General features: G+C 47.3%; 1 protein-coding gene across 1 annotated transcript in view; it reads right to left on the reverse strand.

Moving 5' to 3' along the window:
- Positions 1–1,562: 1,562 nt before the first annotated feature.
- The window catches only part of Sergef (secretion regulating guanine nucleotide exchange factor), a 278,435-nt gene continuing 259,270 nt past the window's right edge, over positions 1,563–20,727 (reverse strand). The window contains exon 10 of the mRNA XM_004634955.2: positions 1,563–2,292. Within this exon, the coding sequence (XP_004635012.1) occupies positions 1,970–2,292 (323 nt within the window). The 3' untranslated portion in view covers positions 1,563–1,969. The remainder of the gene's footprint in view (positions 2,293–20,727) is intronic.

The following is a 20,727-nucleotide window of genomic DNA, read 5'->3' on the forward strand; positions in this document are numbered from 1 at the left end:
CCTTGTGCCCAGAGCCATTCATCCTTCCAGCAGAGCCACGACTGTTGTGCCCTGCTGCTCCAAGAAGGATCCGAGTCAGTTCCCAGAGAGGGAGGCTCCAGATCCAAGGGCTTAGGGCGATGCACTCACCCAACACCTAATTCTGTTTCAGCCTGGGATGAGCACTGGGACACTTCTTCCCGGTGCTCAGAAAGTGGTCTCAGTAGAGATGTTAAGATTTAGCAGCAGGGAACTTGGAGTTTAGGGTTCCTCTAGTAGGTGCTGGAAAAGGTAGGAAGGAGCTCTGCTTTGCAATCTTTTTTTTTGAACCGGGGATTGAACTCAGGCTCTTGTGCTTGCCAGGAAAGTGCTTACTCTACTGAGCCATCTCCCTGGCCCCTCTGCTTTGTAGTCTTATAGGAAAGGTTGTACTGGTTCCTTATGAGCAAAAACTTGTCGGTGAGGTATGGGCCTGTGAGGTTCTGTCTCCCTGGGATTGCTTTCTGCCTTGTTGGATCTATAATGCATCCTGCAGGAAATTGGATGATAGCCAGTCACCTTGGGCTTGCTCCAGGATGGATCATCTCTGGGCTTTCTAAGGGTTCTGTCGCTATGGGCCTGGTCACTTTGGCAATACCAGCCCTGAATATAGACACTACACTGATGCCTGCTGGTGCTTGGAAGTGGCAGATCAAGGGCTTTGCCACCATATTTCTAGAATGCAACATTGGGAGCAGGACTCCCTGCACTAGTATTCAAGATCTGTGGATGCAAATGGTCTCTAGGTGCAGGCTGGGGAGCTCAGGCTTCTCCTTGGCCACATTCTCTTTCACTAAATCCTCTCCTAGTCCCAGGGTTATTCTCTATCCCACCCTTATCTATCTCAGGGCCCCGGAAGGGTCACTTTTAGTCATAACCCAGGATCTGAGGTGAGTTATATGCCCTTAAGATGGCCCCTTCCCACATGAGCGATGAAAATGTTGGAAAAGAGTAGTCATTTAAAAAACTCTCTCAAGGACTCCTTGTCAAATGAAAATCCAACATGTAACATATGGACAACATTAAAGCCACTCTGAATAAGGTGGAATTGGGCAATCCAGTCCTTTGTCTACTTAGCCTGTTTTCCCCATAGTCCACAAGGAGGCCACAGATCCTCAGTAGACTCCAGGTCTCTGAAGAATGCGGAAGAAAGCCACTAAGCTGGATGGAGATCAAAGGTCCTTTTGCTTGGATATCTGGAGCCTAGCTATCACAGACCCAAACTTGGAAGCTGTAGCCATTATGGTCACAAAGGATGACTCTAGTGTCCTGTCTGGCTTAGATTAAGACTTAAGTCTTCCAAAGAGTTTCACTGGTTCTAAACTCCTTTGTCTGTGTCAGGGGTCTCTTACCAAAGTCTTGGTTTTCTTTCTCCACTTATTCATTTTACTCCCTCACATCTTCACTCCAGAGTCTTCTCTTTGGCCCCAGTAACCAAAGGTCTTCCTTCTTCCCTCCCCTCCCCCTTCTCCTCCCTTCCCTTGACCTGCCTTCCTCTCTCCTTCCCTGCCCTCCCCTTCCCTTTCCTTCCCTTCCCTTCCTTTCCTTCTTTCCCTAATCTCCAGGCAGTGGACCTCAATATCTCTGAACATGCAAGCTGCCTGCTCTAGGTCCTGAGAGTACAACCTAAGGATAGGCTTGGGGCTGCTAGAGTCCTCTGTTTTGCAAACCAAAGGCTGCTGAACCCACCAGGGCTATGGCAGGGTTTTCTATCTGCCAGTCAGGGTGAGGTCGGAGGCTTCCTGCTGGGGCTTTAGCTTTCCATGTCCTTTCATACAGACCTACCTCTTCACTGCCTCGCTGAGTAAAGATGTCTCCTTGAGTTGAGCTGAACACAGGGCAAGCAGTTGCCCATTTTCTGGTTTGTTGGCTCAAGTCAACCTACAGCCTAACACAGTGAGTCTCTGGGAAAACGTCTGGTGGGAAAAGCCACTTTATTAAACATTCTCTATCACAGTTTCTCATTTCTGGATTTGTCAGTTTGGCTTTGGGTTGAAATTGCTATCTCTCCTTCCAGCTTCTCTTTGTCCAACGCTTCCTGAGATTCAGTGTCCCCAATGGCATTTGAGGGATGGTATGTGACGTTGAGATCCTTGTCTGGAGCAGGTTGTCCTGGCAGCTGACAGAGGGCAAGGGAGTGGCCAGCCCCACAGCCCACAAGGAGTCCTGGCACCAACAGCAGGTCTTGCACAGGCTTTGGGGCCCAGACATTGGCTTCAGTGCCATCCCCGCACATGCCATGCTCATTCCATCCCCAGGAATAACACGTCCCACCTGTGAAGGAGAGGGAGCTACTGTAGAATGGTTTTGGAAACAGCACAGAAAAACACTCACTGAGGGTTCAAGTTCCCTCAGAGAACACAATTCGCACAAGAAGAAACCCAGCTCAGCAGTACTTGGAGGAGTGTTAACTGTTCCCTCTGGGCCCACGTCTGCTGCTGTTCCATGATGTTCTGTTCCCACCACCTGTAACTGTCTATGCTCCAAACCTGGCCTTCCTCTTTGGCCCTTCACTCATGGTCACATGTAACCCATTACCAAGACCTGAGAACCCTGACTCCAGGAAGATCTCAAACTTCCTAGTCTGTCCATCTGCACAGCCACCACCCTGATCCAGACCACCGTTTCCTCCTGCCTGGGCCACAGCAACAGCCAGCTAGCTAACGAGGCTGCTCACTGTCTACTCTGGTCTTAAGAGGGATCTCTGACAACTATAAACCTGATTGCACACTGCCTTCCTGCTTGACACCAATCCTTCAAAGACTTTCCAAGGCACTGAGAGAGGCACTTCCCTGACCTAAGATCTGATGCCTTGAACAACTCTTCCCCACCTTCTCTTTCTCACTTTGTCCCCAAGCCCTGGCTCCTTTCACTTCCTCAAGGTCTTCTTTCCTCTAGAAGTCCCAACTTTTAGGGGTTCCAGGCCTCCTCATGCTTTTTACTCCAGTCTAAATATTGTGCAGAGGATAGACACCCAAGTCATCCATTCTTACAGGGCTTGTTTTTTTTTTCCTCTAGAAGATTGCACACTTCGCAGTGATGTATGATCTATTTGGTGACCTTTTACTGTCCCCTCCTCAGTGGCCTATGTCCTCTGGTGAAGGAAGAAGCATGCCTGTTTCATCATTCTGTCTCCAGCGCAGTGCCTGGATCTCAATAAGGACCCAACTTACTGTTGAATAAAGGAATGGACAAATGCACAGTCACACAGTCACGAAGTGGCCAGCCAGCACTAAAGCCCAGGCCTTGCAACAGCCCAGGATGCTCCCATCTCACCACACCTCCTTCCTAGGGCTTAGGCCCTCTGCTAGGGGCTAAGCTCCCTTGCACTTTTCTGTGTTGTGTTAATAGTTTCTTCTGGATAGAAAAATAATACATCTCCATGCCAAGAAAAAAAAAAAAAAAACATGGAAAAGAAAAGTGTAAGGGAAAGCAGCCTTGCAGAGTCTTGCCTACTACTATGAATATCTTGTATATCTCTTTAAACCTTGAACTTGTAAAACACACAAACATTTGTACATATTTTTGTCCTGCTTTTACCCGTTAATAGTATAACCCAAACATTTCTCCATGGACTTGCAAAATATTAAAAAAGTAAATTAAAATAATTTACTTGAAGTTTTGATACAGCTCAAAATACAGAAGGTACTGAAAGTAATGTGAGAAAAAGACCCATATCCTTACCTAAATTAAGAACACTGAAATTGACATTTTTCTGTATCTGTTTCAAATCATCCTCTAAAAAAGTCATTAAGTCCATCTCCCACTCCTGCCCCTCCATCCATCTCTCCTTTCCAGAAGTAACCACTATTTTGAAGGTGGTGTATGCTATTTGTACTTACAATTTTCTACGTGTAAGTTCTTAAAAACTATGTAATATTTTCAAAATATTTAAGAAAGTAGTACCATTCAAATATGTATCTTTTGTAGGACTTGCTCCTTATACTCACTGTTTTAGAAATTTATTTCTGTAGGTGTGGTGGTGCACACCTGTAATCCTAGCACTCAGGAGGCTGAGGCAGGAGGATCACTGTGAGTTGGAAGCCATCCTGGGTTACACAGTGAGAACTTGTTTCAAAAAACAAAACAAAACAAAGAAAGAAAAAAAATTTATCCAAGCTGATAGTTATAGATTTAGCTCTTTCATCTTAACTGTGCCAAGTGCCTTATTAACCATATTCCCTGGGGATGGAGTGTTCTTTAATAACCATTATTAATGCTACTATATAATGCAATGTTATATCAAATATAATAATCTTATACACCAACTCTAATATGGTTGCTATTATAAACAGTATTGCAACGAACATCTTTGAAGATGCCTCCCGGCAGAAGAAAATGTTTTTGTTACAGGGTGATGCCTAGAAGCACCCACAGGGAACCCTCAGGTGATCTTACTCAGAATGGCCACGTGGCATTCCCAGGTGGCTGCAGCTATTATACTCGGTGAGCCGTGGCTATGGACTTGTTGCTCTGTATCTCTGCCTTTACACTCTGGCTATTCTGGTAAGTACATTCAATTAGTTCGCATTTCCTCATCAGTCAGACGGAGCAGGGCTCGCCACTTCTTGGTCGCACCTCCCATGGGTTGCCTATTTACATTCTTTGCCCACTTCACTTCTGGGTCATTTGCCTTTTTCTTACTGATTCCTGAGTTTTCTTGGTGTGTTGTGTTTATATAACTCCCCCTTGTGATGTGCACAGCTAGTGGGTTATTCCACAAGCCTGTGGTGTCTCTTCACTTTCCTTACCATGTTTCTGTTATGCAAATTTATTTATAATGGCTGCCTAATTGCCCATTACACAGATTAAACAATTTACTTAACCTGTTTCCTATTATCAGCTACATAAGTGGTTTCTAATTTTTCATTATTTTGTATCGCATTGCTATAAAAATCTTATGTATGAACCTTTGTTGCTCTAATTCTTTTCTCAAATTAGATTCTTACAATGGGACTTCTTGGCCAAAGGGGATAGGGTCCTGAGTACTGTTCTGAGTACTGCCAGAATACTTTTGCGAAAAGCTACCTGAATCAACTTCAGTAGTCTTGCTCCAGCATTGCCAGTATTATTATAGTAGATAAAGATCTTTTCTAACTGAAGGCAAAATATTTTGCTGTTTTACTTTGTATGTTAACACTGAAACTGAAAGATAATTCTCTTACTCAGTGTTTGTATTTCCTCTTTTGTGTACTGTGTTTCAAATTCTTTTTCCAGGTTATCATGAGTTAAGTGCTCAGACCCGAGAGCTAGGTGACAGGCTCAAATTCCAGCAGTAACACTTGCTAGCTGTGTCCCAGCCAACACTAGGAGTGCTCTGTGTCTGTTTCTTCATCTGTTAGTTAAATGAGGACAATATCTGTCTCATAGTACTGTTGCCCAGGATGGGTTAAATGAGTGAACACGTGTACAGTACATAGAGGAGTACCTGACACAAATTACTGCATGAATAGTTACTGTTGTTGCCTACTAAGAGCTCTGTTGTTTTAAAGATTTTTTTAAAGGCTATTCATTCTGTCATACTTGGCAATATATTTTTTCCTCAGTTTGACTTGAAGCTTTCTTTTAGATCTTCTACTATCTATCTTTTATGATTTCATGGAGTAAAATTGATTGAACTTTTCCGTTCAGTTTCTTCTATTGCTTTTTTTTTTTTTTCATTTTTTTTCAAAGTTTTATTGATAAACAGATAGCAATGAGACAGTTTCAAATCAAATCGGAAGTACAGTTTCAACAAATAATACACTGCATATATTCTTCTTAGTGGTTAATTATTGTACAAACAATTACTTCTTACTAATCTGAAATTCAAATTAACTGGCCAGCCTGTGTTTTCTTTTACTTATTTAGTGGTACAAAGGCTGAACATAGGGGTTCTGTTCCACTAAGCTATAGCCCATCCCTTACTTATTTTTATTTTTTGGTATCCTATTGCTTTTAGGAGTTAAAATTTCCTCTTTATCCTGATCAGAAAATATTCTTTTTGATTTTCCAATGATTCAAATTTTTAAATCTTTATAGTTAACAAATTACCTTTCAAACATTTGTTTTGCAGACCACACTTTGAGGAGAGGGAGATTGGGTCCAGAGATTACCCTGCCCATTCCCTTCCTTCGACAAAAGCTCAGGTTTGAGGAAACACATTGTCTATATATTTGGCGGGAGAATGAGGAAATGCACACAGAGAGAAGGATCCCCAGGCCCCAGCTCCTGCAGCCAGGCAGGCACACAGGCCAGGGTAGGGAGAGCAAAGAAGGTACCTCCAGGCCCAGTTTGGCACCTGGCATGGGCTTTGTGCCTAGCCCTGGTGAGTGGCACAGCTGAATGACAGCAGGGACGGAGGTGGGAGGAAGGCAGAGCTGACCTCCCAGCAGGACACCGCAAAACAGGCAGCCCTGGGGTCCCTCTCCTCCTGCCAGAGGGAACTGCTCTCAGGAAGCCAGGCTCAGAGTCCGGGTATCCGGAGGCCCAGGCTTAGGACCTTCATCCCACTGGGTGGAGAAGCCTGGCAGAGGCCCAGACATCTCTCCTAATACTGCCAAAGCAAGCTCACTCAGGGTTATGTGCTGTATGTGCATTAATTCCAACAACTCTGAGAGGCAACCACATTTGATAGATGATCTACAATTTAAAGGTGGTTCTAAAACCTGGGCAGTGTGGTTCCAGAATGACCTACATGCTGCATGTTAGACACCAGGCTTTGCCATACTTATTCTAGAACCAGTAGGAAATATTTTAGGTTTAAAGGCCACACTAGGTCTCTGTCACATACTCTTTTTTACAGCCCTTGAAAAGTGATTGTTAACTTGCAGCCTTATTTAGAAACAGGCCACAGGTAAGAGTTGGTCATGGTTTGCTGGCCCCTGGCATCTGCACATGGGATGTCCTGGGTGCCCTCACCACAGAGCAGTGAAATAAAGGCACTGAGGTTCAGATTAACTCACCCTTTCCAAGAGGATTAATGCTGAAGGCCAGTACCTGACCCCTGTGGCAGCTCATGTCCACGTAGGAAGCAGACCACTGGGAAGGGAGAAAAAGGCAAGGGAGCCACACCAACGGCAAAAGGCACAGGGGGGCGGGAGGGGCCCAGCCTGAGTGATAGGAAGCATGGAGTCCCAAACACACTGACAATGACCAGACAGCTAGAATCAGAAAGCAAAGGATTGGTGGTCCCCTGGGAAGGAAGACATGCAGCAGGGCATGCAAGCTGTGCTCCCCTCCAACATTTAGAAAGGGTGTCATCCAGACAAGCAGAACTGAGGGCCATGAGCCGGCCACAGTAAAAACAGAAAGTGCTCTGGCTAGGCAAGAGCCTTTCCTGCAGGCTGTTCTCAGGCAGGAGGCAGAGGAAGGAGAGTGGCTGCAGTGAGCCTCTCTGCAAGCCAGCTGGAGTTGGGAACATCCAGTTTCCAAAGCAGGTGGGTGGGAGGATGCTCCCAGCTTTACACAGGGCTCTCTGCAGCACGCCTGGCCCCTCCCAGGACTGTAGAATACTGAAATCCTACCTGGTTGACAGAGATCAGTTTTGCAGCCCAAGGGCACAGTGGGTATAGAGCGCTGTGGTTATCAAGGGGCTCCTCAGCCCCTTGAAATAAAGACTTGGGATAACTGCGACAAGTGATGGAGCTCAGTCACCATATATGTGTCAACCTCAGGCCCTTCAAGGAGTGCATCCCCAGCATCAGCAGGGTCCTTGGCACTGGACACAAGACCCAAATCTATCCAGGCTTTGGGCCACCAGCCCAAGCTTCCTGGCAACATGAGTCCTCTCAGGGCCTTCTGGTGCTAGGGCTGCAGCCCAGGGCTTGGGAGTGGGCAGCACCTCTGCTGGAGGGCCTTGCCTACGACAGACAAACACCTGATGTGTGGGCAGAACCTCCTGACTGTCCCTTGAGCCACTGAACAAAGACATTTCCCATCTCTCCTGCAGCTGGGTGTGGCCAGTGAGGTTCCAACTGAGATGTTCTGTAACAGCACACTGGACCCTGCCTTAGAAGAGAGATGGCACATGCCTTTTGGCACCTCTTCTCCTTCCATGTTGTCCCTGGGAATGCAGTTAAGATAGCCGGAATTCCTGCCATCGTCCCTGACCATGAAGATGTTACCTGGGGATGGTTCTTCTTAGTTGTATACAAATGTCATCTTAATTCCCATAGCAACCCTCTAAGAGGTTATCACTTTCACTTTATAGATGAGGTAGCCTGGCTCAAGAAGGTAAAAGAACTCATCTGAGGTCACATATATCTGGTCTAGTTAGGGACAGACCCAAGGGCCCCCCAAACCTCAGGTTTCTTCACTAGTTCTGTTGGAGATGGTGACAGAGTCCCAAGAATGTGGTGTATGCCAATTTCAGTGTGTTATTTAATAGGAGGGTCAAGCCATGCTTTCTTAAACCATTCCTATTACGAATATGTTAGGGACCCCCTATCTTGTATGATGACAAACAGTGCTTCAGTGACTACCACAATGAACCTGCCATCAGTTCCTGTAATCAGCTTTTCCCATGGCTGGGGTCTGGGGCCCTAGGGACACAGATGGAATCTTTCTCTTCTCTGGGTTTTGTGTCTGGTGCAGGGCCTAAGCCAGACAAAGAACTCACGTGACTCATGTGGCCAAGAGCAGGACCACGGGAATGGCCTGGGTGAATCCAGGGAGCAGGGAGCAAGCCAGGGAGGAGGGGGAGGAGGCCCAGAGGGATAGACCACAGAAGGCTATGAGCATCAAGCTACAGGTCTAGACTTGGCTTCATAGGTGGTGGGGACAGGAAGAGTTGCCTGGAAGGACCCAAGCCAGTCTGTGTTTTCACCTGGGTGGAGAACAGCATTGAAAAGAATGCATCACACTGAGTCTGGGTGCTGTTGACCTCACTCCTAGGCTTGGCTTCACCTTCTTCTCTGTGGCCAAAGCTACCTCCAGGGTATATGTCCCTGCTTACAATGACAGAGGAGAGTGGCAGTTCCTGGAGGAACTAGCTCTGGGGTCCATGGCTCCACTGGGCCTGGCTGGGTGAGAGGCATTGTCAGTGTTATCCCTTTGTGACCAGCCCATCTATCACCTTTCCAGGGCCAACAGCACCCTCGAAGCAGGAGCTGGGTAGCAGGAAGAAGCCATTCCTGCACCACGAATTCCTCCAGAGATGATTGGGTTTGTGGCATGGACTGTCGTGGGAAGGGTATTTGGGAGCAGGCCGGCCAAGGGTCCCCTGCAGACCAAAAGCCATGGGAGCTCTGAGAGTATGGAAACTCTGAGGTGAGGGAAAAGAAAGGTGACAGGACCAGTGAGGAGGCTGTGGCTGTCCACCAGGTAAGGGCAGAGGCAGGCCTGGGAAAGAAGGATTCAGGGAGATTATTTTAGAATCCCGCAGCATCTGGCCACTGCTCGCCAGCCTCAGTTCCACTCTCACTAGTGGCCTTGTAAGAGCTGTACAACTGCTTTCTTTGTTGTCTTTCCACCCTTATGGGCCCCCACATGCAGCTTTAAGGATCCTGTTAAAACCTACGTTGGACAGAGCACTGCTCTGTCCAGAACTCTTCAGCAGCTTCTCTGGCAGCATGCCCTACTGTGTTCCACCCTGATGACACTACCACAGTGACACTGACTCCCTTAGAGTTCTCCAAACAGGACTCACCTCAGGACCTTTGCACTTGGGGTTCTTGCACTTACTGTTCCTGCCTTGCCCGACTTATCTAGCTCACCGGACAAAACACAAGCTCCTTGAGAACAGGAACCCTGTCTACCCAGCACCTGAGGCACTGCATGATACTCATTAGTGCTCAAAACATAGTGCTGTGCGAGTGAATGAATAAATGAATGAATTGGCTAGCGAAGGCCAAAGAGAGATGAGGAGAAGCCCTGACTCAGCCGACCAAGATCACTATCAGGAAAAACTCTGTAACAACCAGTAAATTGCAGTGGAATGCAGCAGGTACCCCAGCCAGTGGAGGCAAAGGCTGAGATGAAACAAATCAAGGCACCCCAGCCTTGAAGAGCTAGGGTGGTAGTGTGAGGCAGCATGGCAGTGTGCAGAAGAAAACAGAGGCAGTGGAGGCAGATGAACAGAGGGAAGATGTTCCTGAGGTTGGTTTCTTGCAGCCAGACCAGGCAGCAGCCCTGGGTCAGGGGATGAACAGAAACGCAACCAGGTGACGGGTTTGATGCTGCCAGGTGGGCACCTGCTCTAGAGCCTCTTCCAGATTCCACTACTCTGGATGCTTTCCAGTGCTGACAACTCTGTGTACAAGAGAAAAGAGGCCTACAGCAAGGCAATGCCAAAGTGCCAGAGGTTCCTGCTGCCCTTGAACTGCCCTCCATTGCCCCTCTGTACCACAGCAGCATCTCATTTGGCAGCTGGGACACCTCCACAAGGAGGGGATTGGGATCAGCACCTCATGGAAGAAAACGCCAAGTCTGGAGGAGGTTCCTAAAAAAGAGGCAGAGGTCAGTGCTCCCCTGGCTGAGAACAGGAGATGCTCAGGCTGTGGTGGACACTTTCCCTTAGTCACCTGCAGGAAGAGCGTGCTATGGCACGTTGGCTCTGCTGGGTGACTATTCTTAGATCTAGGGAGCTGTGGATGACGGATTTAGAACTTACAAGGTGGAAATGTGTTGGCCTGTTTTATAAACAACTGAAATCCTCCCTACAGACTGTCTTTCTGAATTTTGCGTTCTTTGTCAGAACTGCTGGTTTTCTGGGCATATTAGCTGCTCTGGGAGAAGGGACAGAAAAGGACATTAACCCTCTCAGGGCCTCCCGTGATACTGTGTGAGTCTCTGGGCTTCCATATGACTCATCTCAGCGCAGCAGCCTGGGACGAAGCTGTTCTGCTGATACACCATGATGAAGAGTCTGGAGAGACCCAGAAGCCAGCACTGTGCTACAGGGAGCAGGCATGAGCTTGTGGACCAGCGGGCTTGATGTAGAGCCCAGCATTGCCAAAGGACCTTCAGATTTTAAAGCCTTTAGGTGTGTGCAGACAGCTCCTCTGTCCTCTGAGATTTCTTTACTGTGGTGACACAGCTTCCCTCTCTAGGTCTGGTGGCATACCCTAGCCTTACAAGCAGCCTGAGCCTCCTCTGTTGACCAGCTCCATGTTTTCATTCTTGTAGAAGTATGGTATCCAGAATGGACTGAGGCTCTGGAAGTGATAAGCTCAAGATGCACACCCCTTGAGGCCCTGCCTCAGTTAGCATTGCCCCAGGTCTCATCAGCTGCTGTGGAGTTCAGATCTGCTGTCTCTGTGGGTCTCACAACCCATATAACACCCCAAACGATTCCACACGAGCAGCTTTGCTCTGCCTCCCTTGCCTGGCTGCATGCTGGTGTTTCAGACCCGGCTGGACTTTCCAGTTGTCTCTACTTGTTATCATCTTATTAACAAACAGTGATCTTGGAGGGACACTAACAAGGGACAGGGGCACAGATGCAGCAGCTGGCTCTCACTCGTGCAGCCTGGTCACTGCCAAGGTTTCCCTACACTGTCTTTCCTGAGCCTGTCTGGAGCTCGTCAGTGTGTAGGCAAGGAGCTGGGGAATCAGAGCCATTGTGGGGTGGGGCAAAAAAAAGCACACCCAGAAGATGGGGACTGGCATTACATGGGAAGGGAGGGCACACACGTGAGATGGCAATTCCCGGAGGCTTTCAGCCACTGAATCAATACTCAGAGCATCCACAGTGTGTGCTTGGTACAATTGAGTTCAATCCACTCAGTGTACACTGTAGGCCCCACAAAGCTAGCGCTAGGCCTGGGGGCTGAGCACCCCTCCCACAGTGACAATGCAGGGAGATGAGTGCCCCAGAAAGGTAGACCCCAGAGGCCATGCAGAATAAAATTTTACTGAACTTAAAAATTATACGGTAGTATATTTATTACCCAGTACATGCATTAACATATATATTTTCCTTTTAAATATGTAGACTTCTTCTTTTTTTTTTTTTTTTGTCTTTTTGAGAAACGGTCTCACTATGCTGTGCAGGCTGGCCTTGGGCACACTTTGTAGCCCAGGCTGGTCTTGAACTGACAACAATTCTCCTGCCTCAGCCTCTTGAGTGCTGGGATTACAGGAGTGTACCACCATGCCCATCTAGACTTTTTTTAAGAAAATGTTTAGTTTTACAGGAAAATGAAGCAGAAAGTACAAACAGCTTCTTGCCCACCTGTTCACAGCACCCCTCACTCTTGCCTATCCAGGGCCGGAGGGACCCGCTGGCTCTCACTGATGCTCCAACATGAGCGTGTTGTTATTGTGCAGTGTGCGCAATTTACAGCAGTGGTCACCTGTGGCAGGGTGCAGTCCGCGGGCTTTGACAAGTGGATGATACGTACGTAGGCACCATCAGAGCATCCCTACTCTGAAAGTTTGAAACCTAAGGTACTCCAAAATCCAAAACTTTGTGAGTAGTAAGGTGAAGGCACAGTGGTCTGGTCCCACACCAGACCTGAGGAGATGGGTTACAGGCACATTAAAAATACTTTATAAAGTTACCTTTAGGCTCCATATGTAAGGCATTAGGAAATGTAAGTGAATTTCGTGTTTAGACTTAGGTCCTGTCCAGAGGTATATCACTATGTATACTCAAATATTTCAGAAATGTTTTGTTGTTTTGTTTGCTGGCTCAGGATGCCTTTGGGGCAGGTTGGGTAAGGCTTGAGGATCTGGGGATTGAACCACAGCATCCTGATTGCTTTGTTTAAGCAGTTACTTAAGCAACTGAGTTAATGGGCAGGCCCCCTATTCAAATATTTCAAAATCCAAAAAAGTCTGAAATCTAAATACTTCTGGTCCCAAGCATAAAAGACATAACCCATATCACAGTGAATGGCTTAACTGCCCTAAAAAAAAAAAAAAAAATCCTCTGACTTTTGCCTATTATCTTTTTTCTTTCTTTTTTTTTTTGGTGCAGGGTCTCACTATGCAGCTCAGACTTGTAGTGATCCTCCTGTTTTCAAGTCCCCCAGCACTAGGATTACAAGTGTGCCCCACCATGCCTGGACTCAGTTGCAGGCTCAGCACATCCGGGGGCAGAGCTGGTGTAGCATGTGGTGCCAGGGATTGAACCCTGCGCTTGCGTAAGCAGGCCCTCAGTCTGCTGAGCTATCTCACTGGCCTTACCTATTATCTTTTTATCTGCCAGAGTTGATAAATAACTGAATGAATAATCATAGAGCACCGACAATATTCAAGCATGGTTCTAGTTGCAGGGACTATAACAGCGAACAAGACACAAGGTCTCTGTCCTCCAGGGCCTTATACTCCAGTGAGGAACACAACAAGCAAACAGATATGCAAATCAACAGATCACACCTAGTAATAAATTCCAAAGAAAACAAACCAGAATGACAAGACTCTAAGGGATGGGTGGTGTGTCTTAGTCACTTCCTCTCTGGGACAAAAGACCCAACTCCTGCAACTTAAAGGTGACAGATTTACTTTGGTTCAAGTTTCAGCCTCTAACTGTTGGCCGCAAAGCAGGATGGCATGGCAGAGGGGCATGGTAGGGAAGAGCTGCTCAGGCCTGGGAAAGAGGAAGCAGAAACACGGGAAGGGCTGGGAAGAGAGAGCTGCCCATCCAGGCCACACACCCCCTTCCCCCCCTTCCAAACCAGACCTCACCTCCTAATAGCAAGTCAGAGAAAAGCCTCCAAAATCCAGTCACAGCCCCAAAGCCCCACTTGGGAGTGCATGAGGCTCTTGGGGACATCTAGATATAAACAGTAACAGGTCAGAGAGTCTTCTCCAGTATGGTGGCATCTGAGCTACAACCTGAAAGACTAGAGCCAGCCACATGGACACTTGGAGGAAAAGCTCACCAGTGGGGGCTACAGCTAACACAAAGGCCACAAGTAGGCAGAAGTCTTGCCCGTTCCAGATACAGGTAGGAGGCTGACTGCAGTGTGTCTGGAGCCAGGAGAGGGAGGAGGCTAGAGAGCGAAGGGGAAGCAGGGCTTTGAGGGTTTGGTGAAGAGTTAGGAGTTTGAATTGCTGAGAAGCTGCTGGAGAATTTAATGCAAGAAATCGTGTTTAGCTTACTCATGAAAAGGCTGCTGTCTCTGAAGGCTGGATGACAAAGACAAATTGGAAGAACCAACTTAGGAGACAACAATATTGCCAAAGACTAGGCAAGAAGGCACAGGGGCTCAGAGAGGACTGGCAGCAGTGCTGTGCAGGGCCTGTTGGCACGCTGTGCATCAGTGAGCGAGTGATGGAATCAGGACTGATTCTCCAAGCGACGGGTGGACAGCAAGTCAACTTATGAAGCTGAGAAGGCATGGGGGAGAAATAGGTTTGAGGAGAAAATCAAGAGTTCTGTCCTGGCCATTTTAAGATGGAAGTACCTATTCGATATGAATGCATAAGTCCATTTCCCAAATAGAAACCTCTCCTGAGCCCGAGAGATTATAAACTTGAGCACTGGGAAACTGAATGACAAATGATAGGAGTAGCAGGGGGGCAGTGGCAGCTTAAGAGGTAACGCCATACTTATGGTTCTATGTGGTCTAATCTGGTGTCTTTTTCACTGCAAACTACAGCTTCTGGTTTTGTTTTTTCTTGAATGAAGGGCATGACAGGATGCGTTAAGAAGTATAAAGTTTCTTCATGAATGTCTCCACTTCAGAAAAAACCCCAAAGTGTCTGAAAGCAAAACTGCCATTTTTATATACTTAGACCACTGGTCCAGTTTATTCCCAATCTTGATGAGTGGCCAGGATTATGGGTACAGTCTCCTCTCCCAGGGATGTGGGGGAAGGTGCTGCATTTGTGGAAGACAAGCTGCTATAGAACCTGAAGTCAGAAGCTCTTGGAGACACCTAACTTCTGGGGGAGTGGAAAGTCACGCAGAAATGTGAGGTCCTAAAGCTCTGGCCCTGGGAAGAGAAACACAGCTGAATGTAGGGAGGGCCAGCGAGGCAGGCCTTGCTCACATGAGTGAGTGTGAGTGTCCTTAGCTGGGACTGCTCAGCCTCCTAGGGCTTCAGCCCTGGGGCATATTCTCTAGAGAAAGGGGGCTGGAGCTCTAAGGTTGAGGCCAGGCAAATGTGTTTCCAGGCTGGAAATCAGTGAGGGGCATGGTAATTCAGAAGAGCATCCTGACCTTCGCCTACGCTGTCCTACTCTCTCCGGTCTTGGCTACCCCATGATGCCCAACACTACCTACCCTCCAGCCACACTGCTCTCCTTCCCCCAGCCCAGCTGGAGTTTTGCATTGGCTGTTACCTCTGCCTAGAATGCTTCTGCCCAGATAAGCATACAGCCCCTCTCCATCCTTCATTTAGGTCTTCATTCAAATGTTTGCATCTCGGAGGGCCATCCTTGACTGCCTAGTTCCATCTTCTTCCAGCTCCTGCTGCTGCTCTATTTTCCCACCTATCATGTAACACCTCACATAAACTTTTGTCTTAGCTCCTTGTTAGAATGAAATGCTCTGAGAGGGCAAAAAAAAATTCATTTTATTCAACTGTTATATTCCAGCACTTAGAAAAGATGTAGATATATAAAAATGCTCAACAAATATTTGTTTTAGGAATGATAATTGTCATTTATTCTCAGAGGGACTCATTTGCTTGAGAGGAAGGCAGGTCAAACAGCTGGGCAGGTCATGCACAGAGATCACTGATCCAAAACAACTGCAGGGTGTGCGTGTGTGCATGTGCGTGCATGTGTGCACGTGTGGGGGCATCTGTGGGGCACTCACTGCCTCAGCTGTGGGGGAAGGAAGACCTGACAGGTAAAGTGTGAACAGGTTCCACCTCTGCTTCCTCCTCAGGCAGGCCCAGCCTGGCTTGGCTCAGCCCAACTCATCTGCCTGCCTGTAGACCAAACCTCTCCTTCCTGAAACAAGGAAGAACCAGCCAGGGAGACCATAGCTCAAGTTCTCACTTGGTTAGCTAGACAATTTGGTAACAGTTGTTGGTGTTCATAGACCCAGACAGGCTTGAATCTGATATGACTCCTGTCGCCTACAGCGTACACCTAAGCATTAGCTTCTTCATCTGTAAGGACAATTATCAATGTCGTCTTTGTTTTTCTAAACAAATACATAAAGTACCAACACAGAGTACATCACATAAATATGTTCAACTGACACGGTTCCCTTCCCACCTCCTCCTCTGCTGCTGGGCTCGGCCCAGGTCCTGCCCAGGAGCCAGTCCCCAGCCCTCCTTGGTCTGGTCTATCTTGCTGACAGCTATTAGTAAATTTTGGAGAATCTCTCAATACACATGACAAAATCATGCCACCCTTCCTCTCCTTTTCTATCCCCTGGAAGCCCCTGTGAGGAACAAGAGACATGTCACATAGTTCCAGCTAAAGGTTCAGATTAGTGTTTGTCTGAGGCATCCTGACAGGCACAAGCCACTAAGCATTGCTATGGAAACTGCTTTGTTACTCTCTGCTGTGTCATTTGTTTTCTGGCTCAGTTGCTGTTGTGGTATGGGGGAGGGCAGCAGATGAGGTACTCAAGGGTTAGATTCCTAAGGGCCATGACTGAGGAAAACTCCTGCTTCTCCCTGGGTTTTAAACCTTCCCCAACTCCAAGAAGACAGCCATCTTAAAAGGCAGCCTGGTGACCATCTGCACTTATTTAGAGTCCTGTGCTCACCCCAGACCAACTCTCTGAGGGAGATTCTGATGCATTCCAGAACTGTAGACCCATGGGGGTAGGTAACAGACTAGTTGCAATGTTTTCTACATCCCAGGCACAAAGCAGGTAACACTGAAGCTACTGTGGGCAGAGTGGGGTGAGGGACACGGCCACCCGTTCAGCCACCCTCTAATCCCAGCTGGCTCCGTGGACTCCTAAAGCTTTCCAGACACAATTTGGAAACCACTGGCACAGATGCTTCTCTAGAAGCATGTAACAGTTCTCAGAGCTGGAGTTTCAACCTCGCTGGCTTTATGGTCCATGCCAGGGATTGGTGGAGCACACTTCTAAGCGTATCCAAGTGTGGGTCACAGAGATGTACAGCTCGAGGTCCACGTCTGGCCCCTCTCTTCTTCCTCTGTGGCACTGTTCCCCTGCTCTGCTTCCTGGCCACCATGCTTCCATGTTTCTGCCTTGAAGCCAGCCAATCATAGGTTGAAAAGTGAATGAAGTTAAATTGTTCCTCACTGAAGTTGTAGGTATGGGTATTATGTCCAGCAAGCAGAATGCTACTACACTTCTCTAGGAGAGTCAGCACTCATTCATTCCTTCACTCCCCCACTCACAAATGTTTATTGTTTTCTGCTTTCTTTACAGTAAGCATTCATTTGAAGTCAGCTCTACTTTTACTACATATATAATCTTGGGAAAGTTATGCAATTTCTCTGGGGCTCAAAGTTTTCATTTGAAAAATAAGAGTATTTGTTTTTCCTTCCTTATAGGATTCTTCCAATGACCAAATGAGAACATCCATGAAAAGTGGTTATCTGGAGGAGACTCTATAAATGGCAATAATTATTATCATTACCATGATTAGTGGTAGGTCTTTCTGAAGTCTGTAGGATTAAAAGAAGCTCTTAGAGACCACTACAGATTGCTTCTCCTCTACCCTCCACACCTAAGCTTCCCAAAGCTGTTGCAGTGTTTGGAGAGCTACTGGCCCAAAAGCCTTCTATGGAATATCCATTTCTTACAGAGATGTTTCTTTCCTTTATTTTTTCCTACCTCCTTCCTCTCTGCTCTTCTTTTTTCTCCCCCCACCCCCCGCCCTGGTCATTCTTTCCTTTCTTTGGTGGTGCTGGGATTGAACTCCAGGCCTTTGTATTGAGCTACATCAGAGCCCTTTTTAGTTTTTATTTTGAGTCAGGGTCTTTCTAAGTTACAAAGTTGCCCAGGCTGGGCTCAAACTTGTGAGCTTCCTACCTCAGCCTCCCAGATTGCTGGGATCACAGGCATGAGCTATGATGCTTGGTTTTCAGTGTGCTTTTCAACTGTCCAGACTATGACCCCGCAGGGCAGCTGGACCTGCTGTGGCCACAGCCATGGTGAGATGGAGGTGGCCCTTGGTGATAGTGCCCCTCTCCCCATCACTTTCTTGGAATTCCAGACTTTCCATCAACTCCAGCATAAACCCAAGGCAGGAAGATAAGAGGGCAAGAAAAGTGGCTCCCTGAAGAGCTGCTAACCTGTGACAGGCTTACGATCAATATCAAAGTATTTTGACTCTAAGTTCAATGTTCTTTACTTCACTGGAATTACACTGAAAAACAGCTGCAGATCCCAAAGGTTTTCATTTAGGGGAAAGAGCACCAGAGTTAGGCAGAAGATGGGATAAGCCCCTCTCCCAGCCCCTCCTACTGTGGGCGATCAGACAGCCACAGCTATGGAGCCTCAGTGTCTGTATCTACAGCACCAGCCATTCTTACTCCTGACAATTCCAGGCTGCAAGGGGCTCAAGTAACAGAGTGGACACCTTCTGTTCATTATAAAGTTGGACGTTTGTTATCATAAATACTATATATTATATCCAAAGGGTGGGAAGAATTTGCCCCATGTGTTCTCTAAGAAAGCCACAGCTCTGGGAAGAAATCTTGGCCTCAGGACACCAGGCCATGGAAAAGTCACTACACATGAGCCTATCTTCACAGGACAGGCTCTAAGACTAGCCTGGTCCCAGTCCTGCAGATCACACTGCAGGAAGCTGCACACACTGGGCTAAGCACGGAGCCCACTGATGTGCAGGGACCCTTCTGGTCCCTCCTCCATTCACCCAATCAACATATGTCTTCCTAATGGCAATTCCAGATGAAGCGATATTTGAGTATCTTATGTATATACAGAGAGAAGGCACAAACATGAATTGGATAGTCCCCAGTTTCAATGAAAATAGCTAATATTTAATAACTAACATACCCTGAGCTCTTACTATATTCAAGAACAATGATATACTAGTTTTGTTATGCCATTTTATACCCCAACAGCCCAGTAGGACAGGCATGTTCAGAATCTGTTTCATCATGGAGTTGAGGCTCTGCTGAGGTTCAGGCCTACCTGAAATCTGACATGAGGCCAAGGATTCAAGCCCAGGACAGTTTATTCAGATCCTAGTCTTTAGCCCCTCTGTTCTGAGGCTGTTGTATTCTTGTGTAAGCTCAAGCACACATCTTCTATGGGTCTGTTTCCCACCATGAGTCTAAGGGACACAGGCGCAATCAACAACAATAGTGGGCCAGGGAGATAGCTCAATGGCATAAGCACTTGCCTAGCAAGCATGAGGTCCTGAGTTTGATTCTAGTATCAAACAACAGCAGTGGTCAGGCAAGAAAAGGAGAAATGCCTGCCCAAAGAAAGGCATGAGAGGTGGTGCCCAGTTCTTACTCCTTAGGAGAAGAAACCATAACCCAGATGAGTGAAGATGTAGTCAGGCGTCTGCCAGATAAGAATGGAGCTGCAGGTTTTACAGGGGCAGAGCTAGCACCTGCCTTTCCCACCAATGTCACTTCTCCTACCTAAGCAACTCCCATCTACACACTCCCTGCACCTCCCCAGCCAGCCTTCATTCACACTGTGCCCCTGCTTTTCCCCAAACCTCTTTCCTTCTTGCCCCAGGGGAAAAAGCTCTCTTACAGACTATAATAGACAGAAAGGCTTTAATGAGCAGTCATACATTATTTTATCAAAAGGCCTTACATCAATAGAACAGCATTTTCCCTGTAATCTCCTGGTCCTTGGTGAAGGATTCCTTGTCTTTACAACTTGCTCTGTCTCAAATGGGGGAAGAACAGGGCCCTTTTCCATCTGAATCTTTACAGCAGCAGATGCCAGTAAGGTTGCCTGGAGAGTCTGGAAATGCCATGTTGCCATGGTAACAACAGACCAAGGTTTGGGATGCTTTATCCCTGATGAGCTGCCCTGGCAGTACCATGCCATGCTGCTGGTAAAATTGTCCTTGATGAAAAACAACAAAAAGCCACTCACGGACAAGAAACCACTTAGGATTAGTGCTAAGTCCAGTTCCTGCAAACATACTTGTGGGCCATTCACTGAGGGCTTGGTTGACAATGAGGCCAGGCCCTGGCTCTGTACTGAAGCTCACTTAGCAAGTAATACTGTTTTTAACTGGCTCAGCCAACAGAGCAGGCCTTCCCTTACTCCAGCCCCCAAATTACCACTTCTCTTATTTGATGCCACCAACCAGGGATCTGATGGTGTGGACCCTGGCAATTAGCACAGCACCCGCATTTGTTGGGAAATTAAGAGCCACTGATTAGCCTAATTCCACGCCATTTATAGGCAGTGAGTGTCAGCCTAAGATTGACTTTTCCAAATGGTGTCTCAGGGGGTAGTATGTTTATGGCTTGAGTCTGAAATGGAAGCAAGGGGCTGGGGAGCCAGACAGTGATAGAGGAAGGGAAGGCAGGACTTACCTCTGAGCCTGGCTGCATGTCAGCACCTACCTCCTCTATCCTGCTCACCAGGGGGGAACTGAAGATTAGAGGTGTTTTTAAACTGAAATCATGCCAATTTCCAAGTCAACCTTCACTCAGAAAGGGAGCCCATTTTCCTGTGACAGCCTCCTCTCTGATCCCTGCTGGGAACACACAGCTACAGCAGTAGGGTGCTTGAGCTGGGGACCCTGCGGCTGGAGGCGTGAGTCATCATCTAATTGCTTGCTAAGCAGACTCTCTTGACACCCCTCGCCCCTCCACACAATTAAGGCTTGAATCTTCTATCTGTCTTTTTTTTTTTTTTTTTTAACTGGGGATTGAACTCAGGCCCTTGCTCTTGCC

Source organism: Octodon degus, unplaced genomic scaffold, assembly GCF_000260255.1.
Source record: "Octodon degus isolate 3935 unplaced genomic scaffold, OctDeg1.0 scaffold00067, whole genome shotgun sequence".
Lineage (NCBI taxonomy): Eukaryota > Metazoa > Chordata > Mammalia > Rodentia > Octodontidae > Octodon > Octodon degus.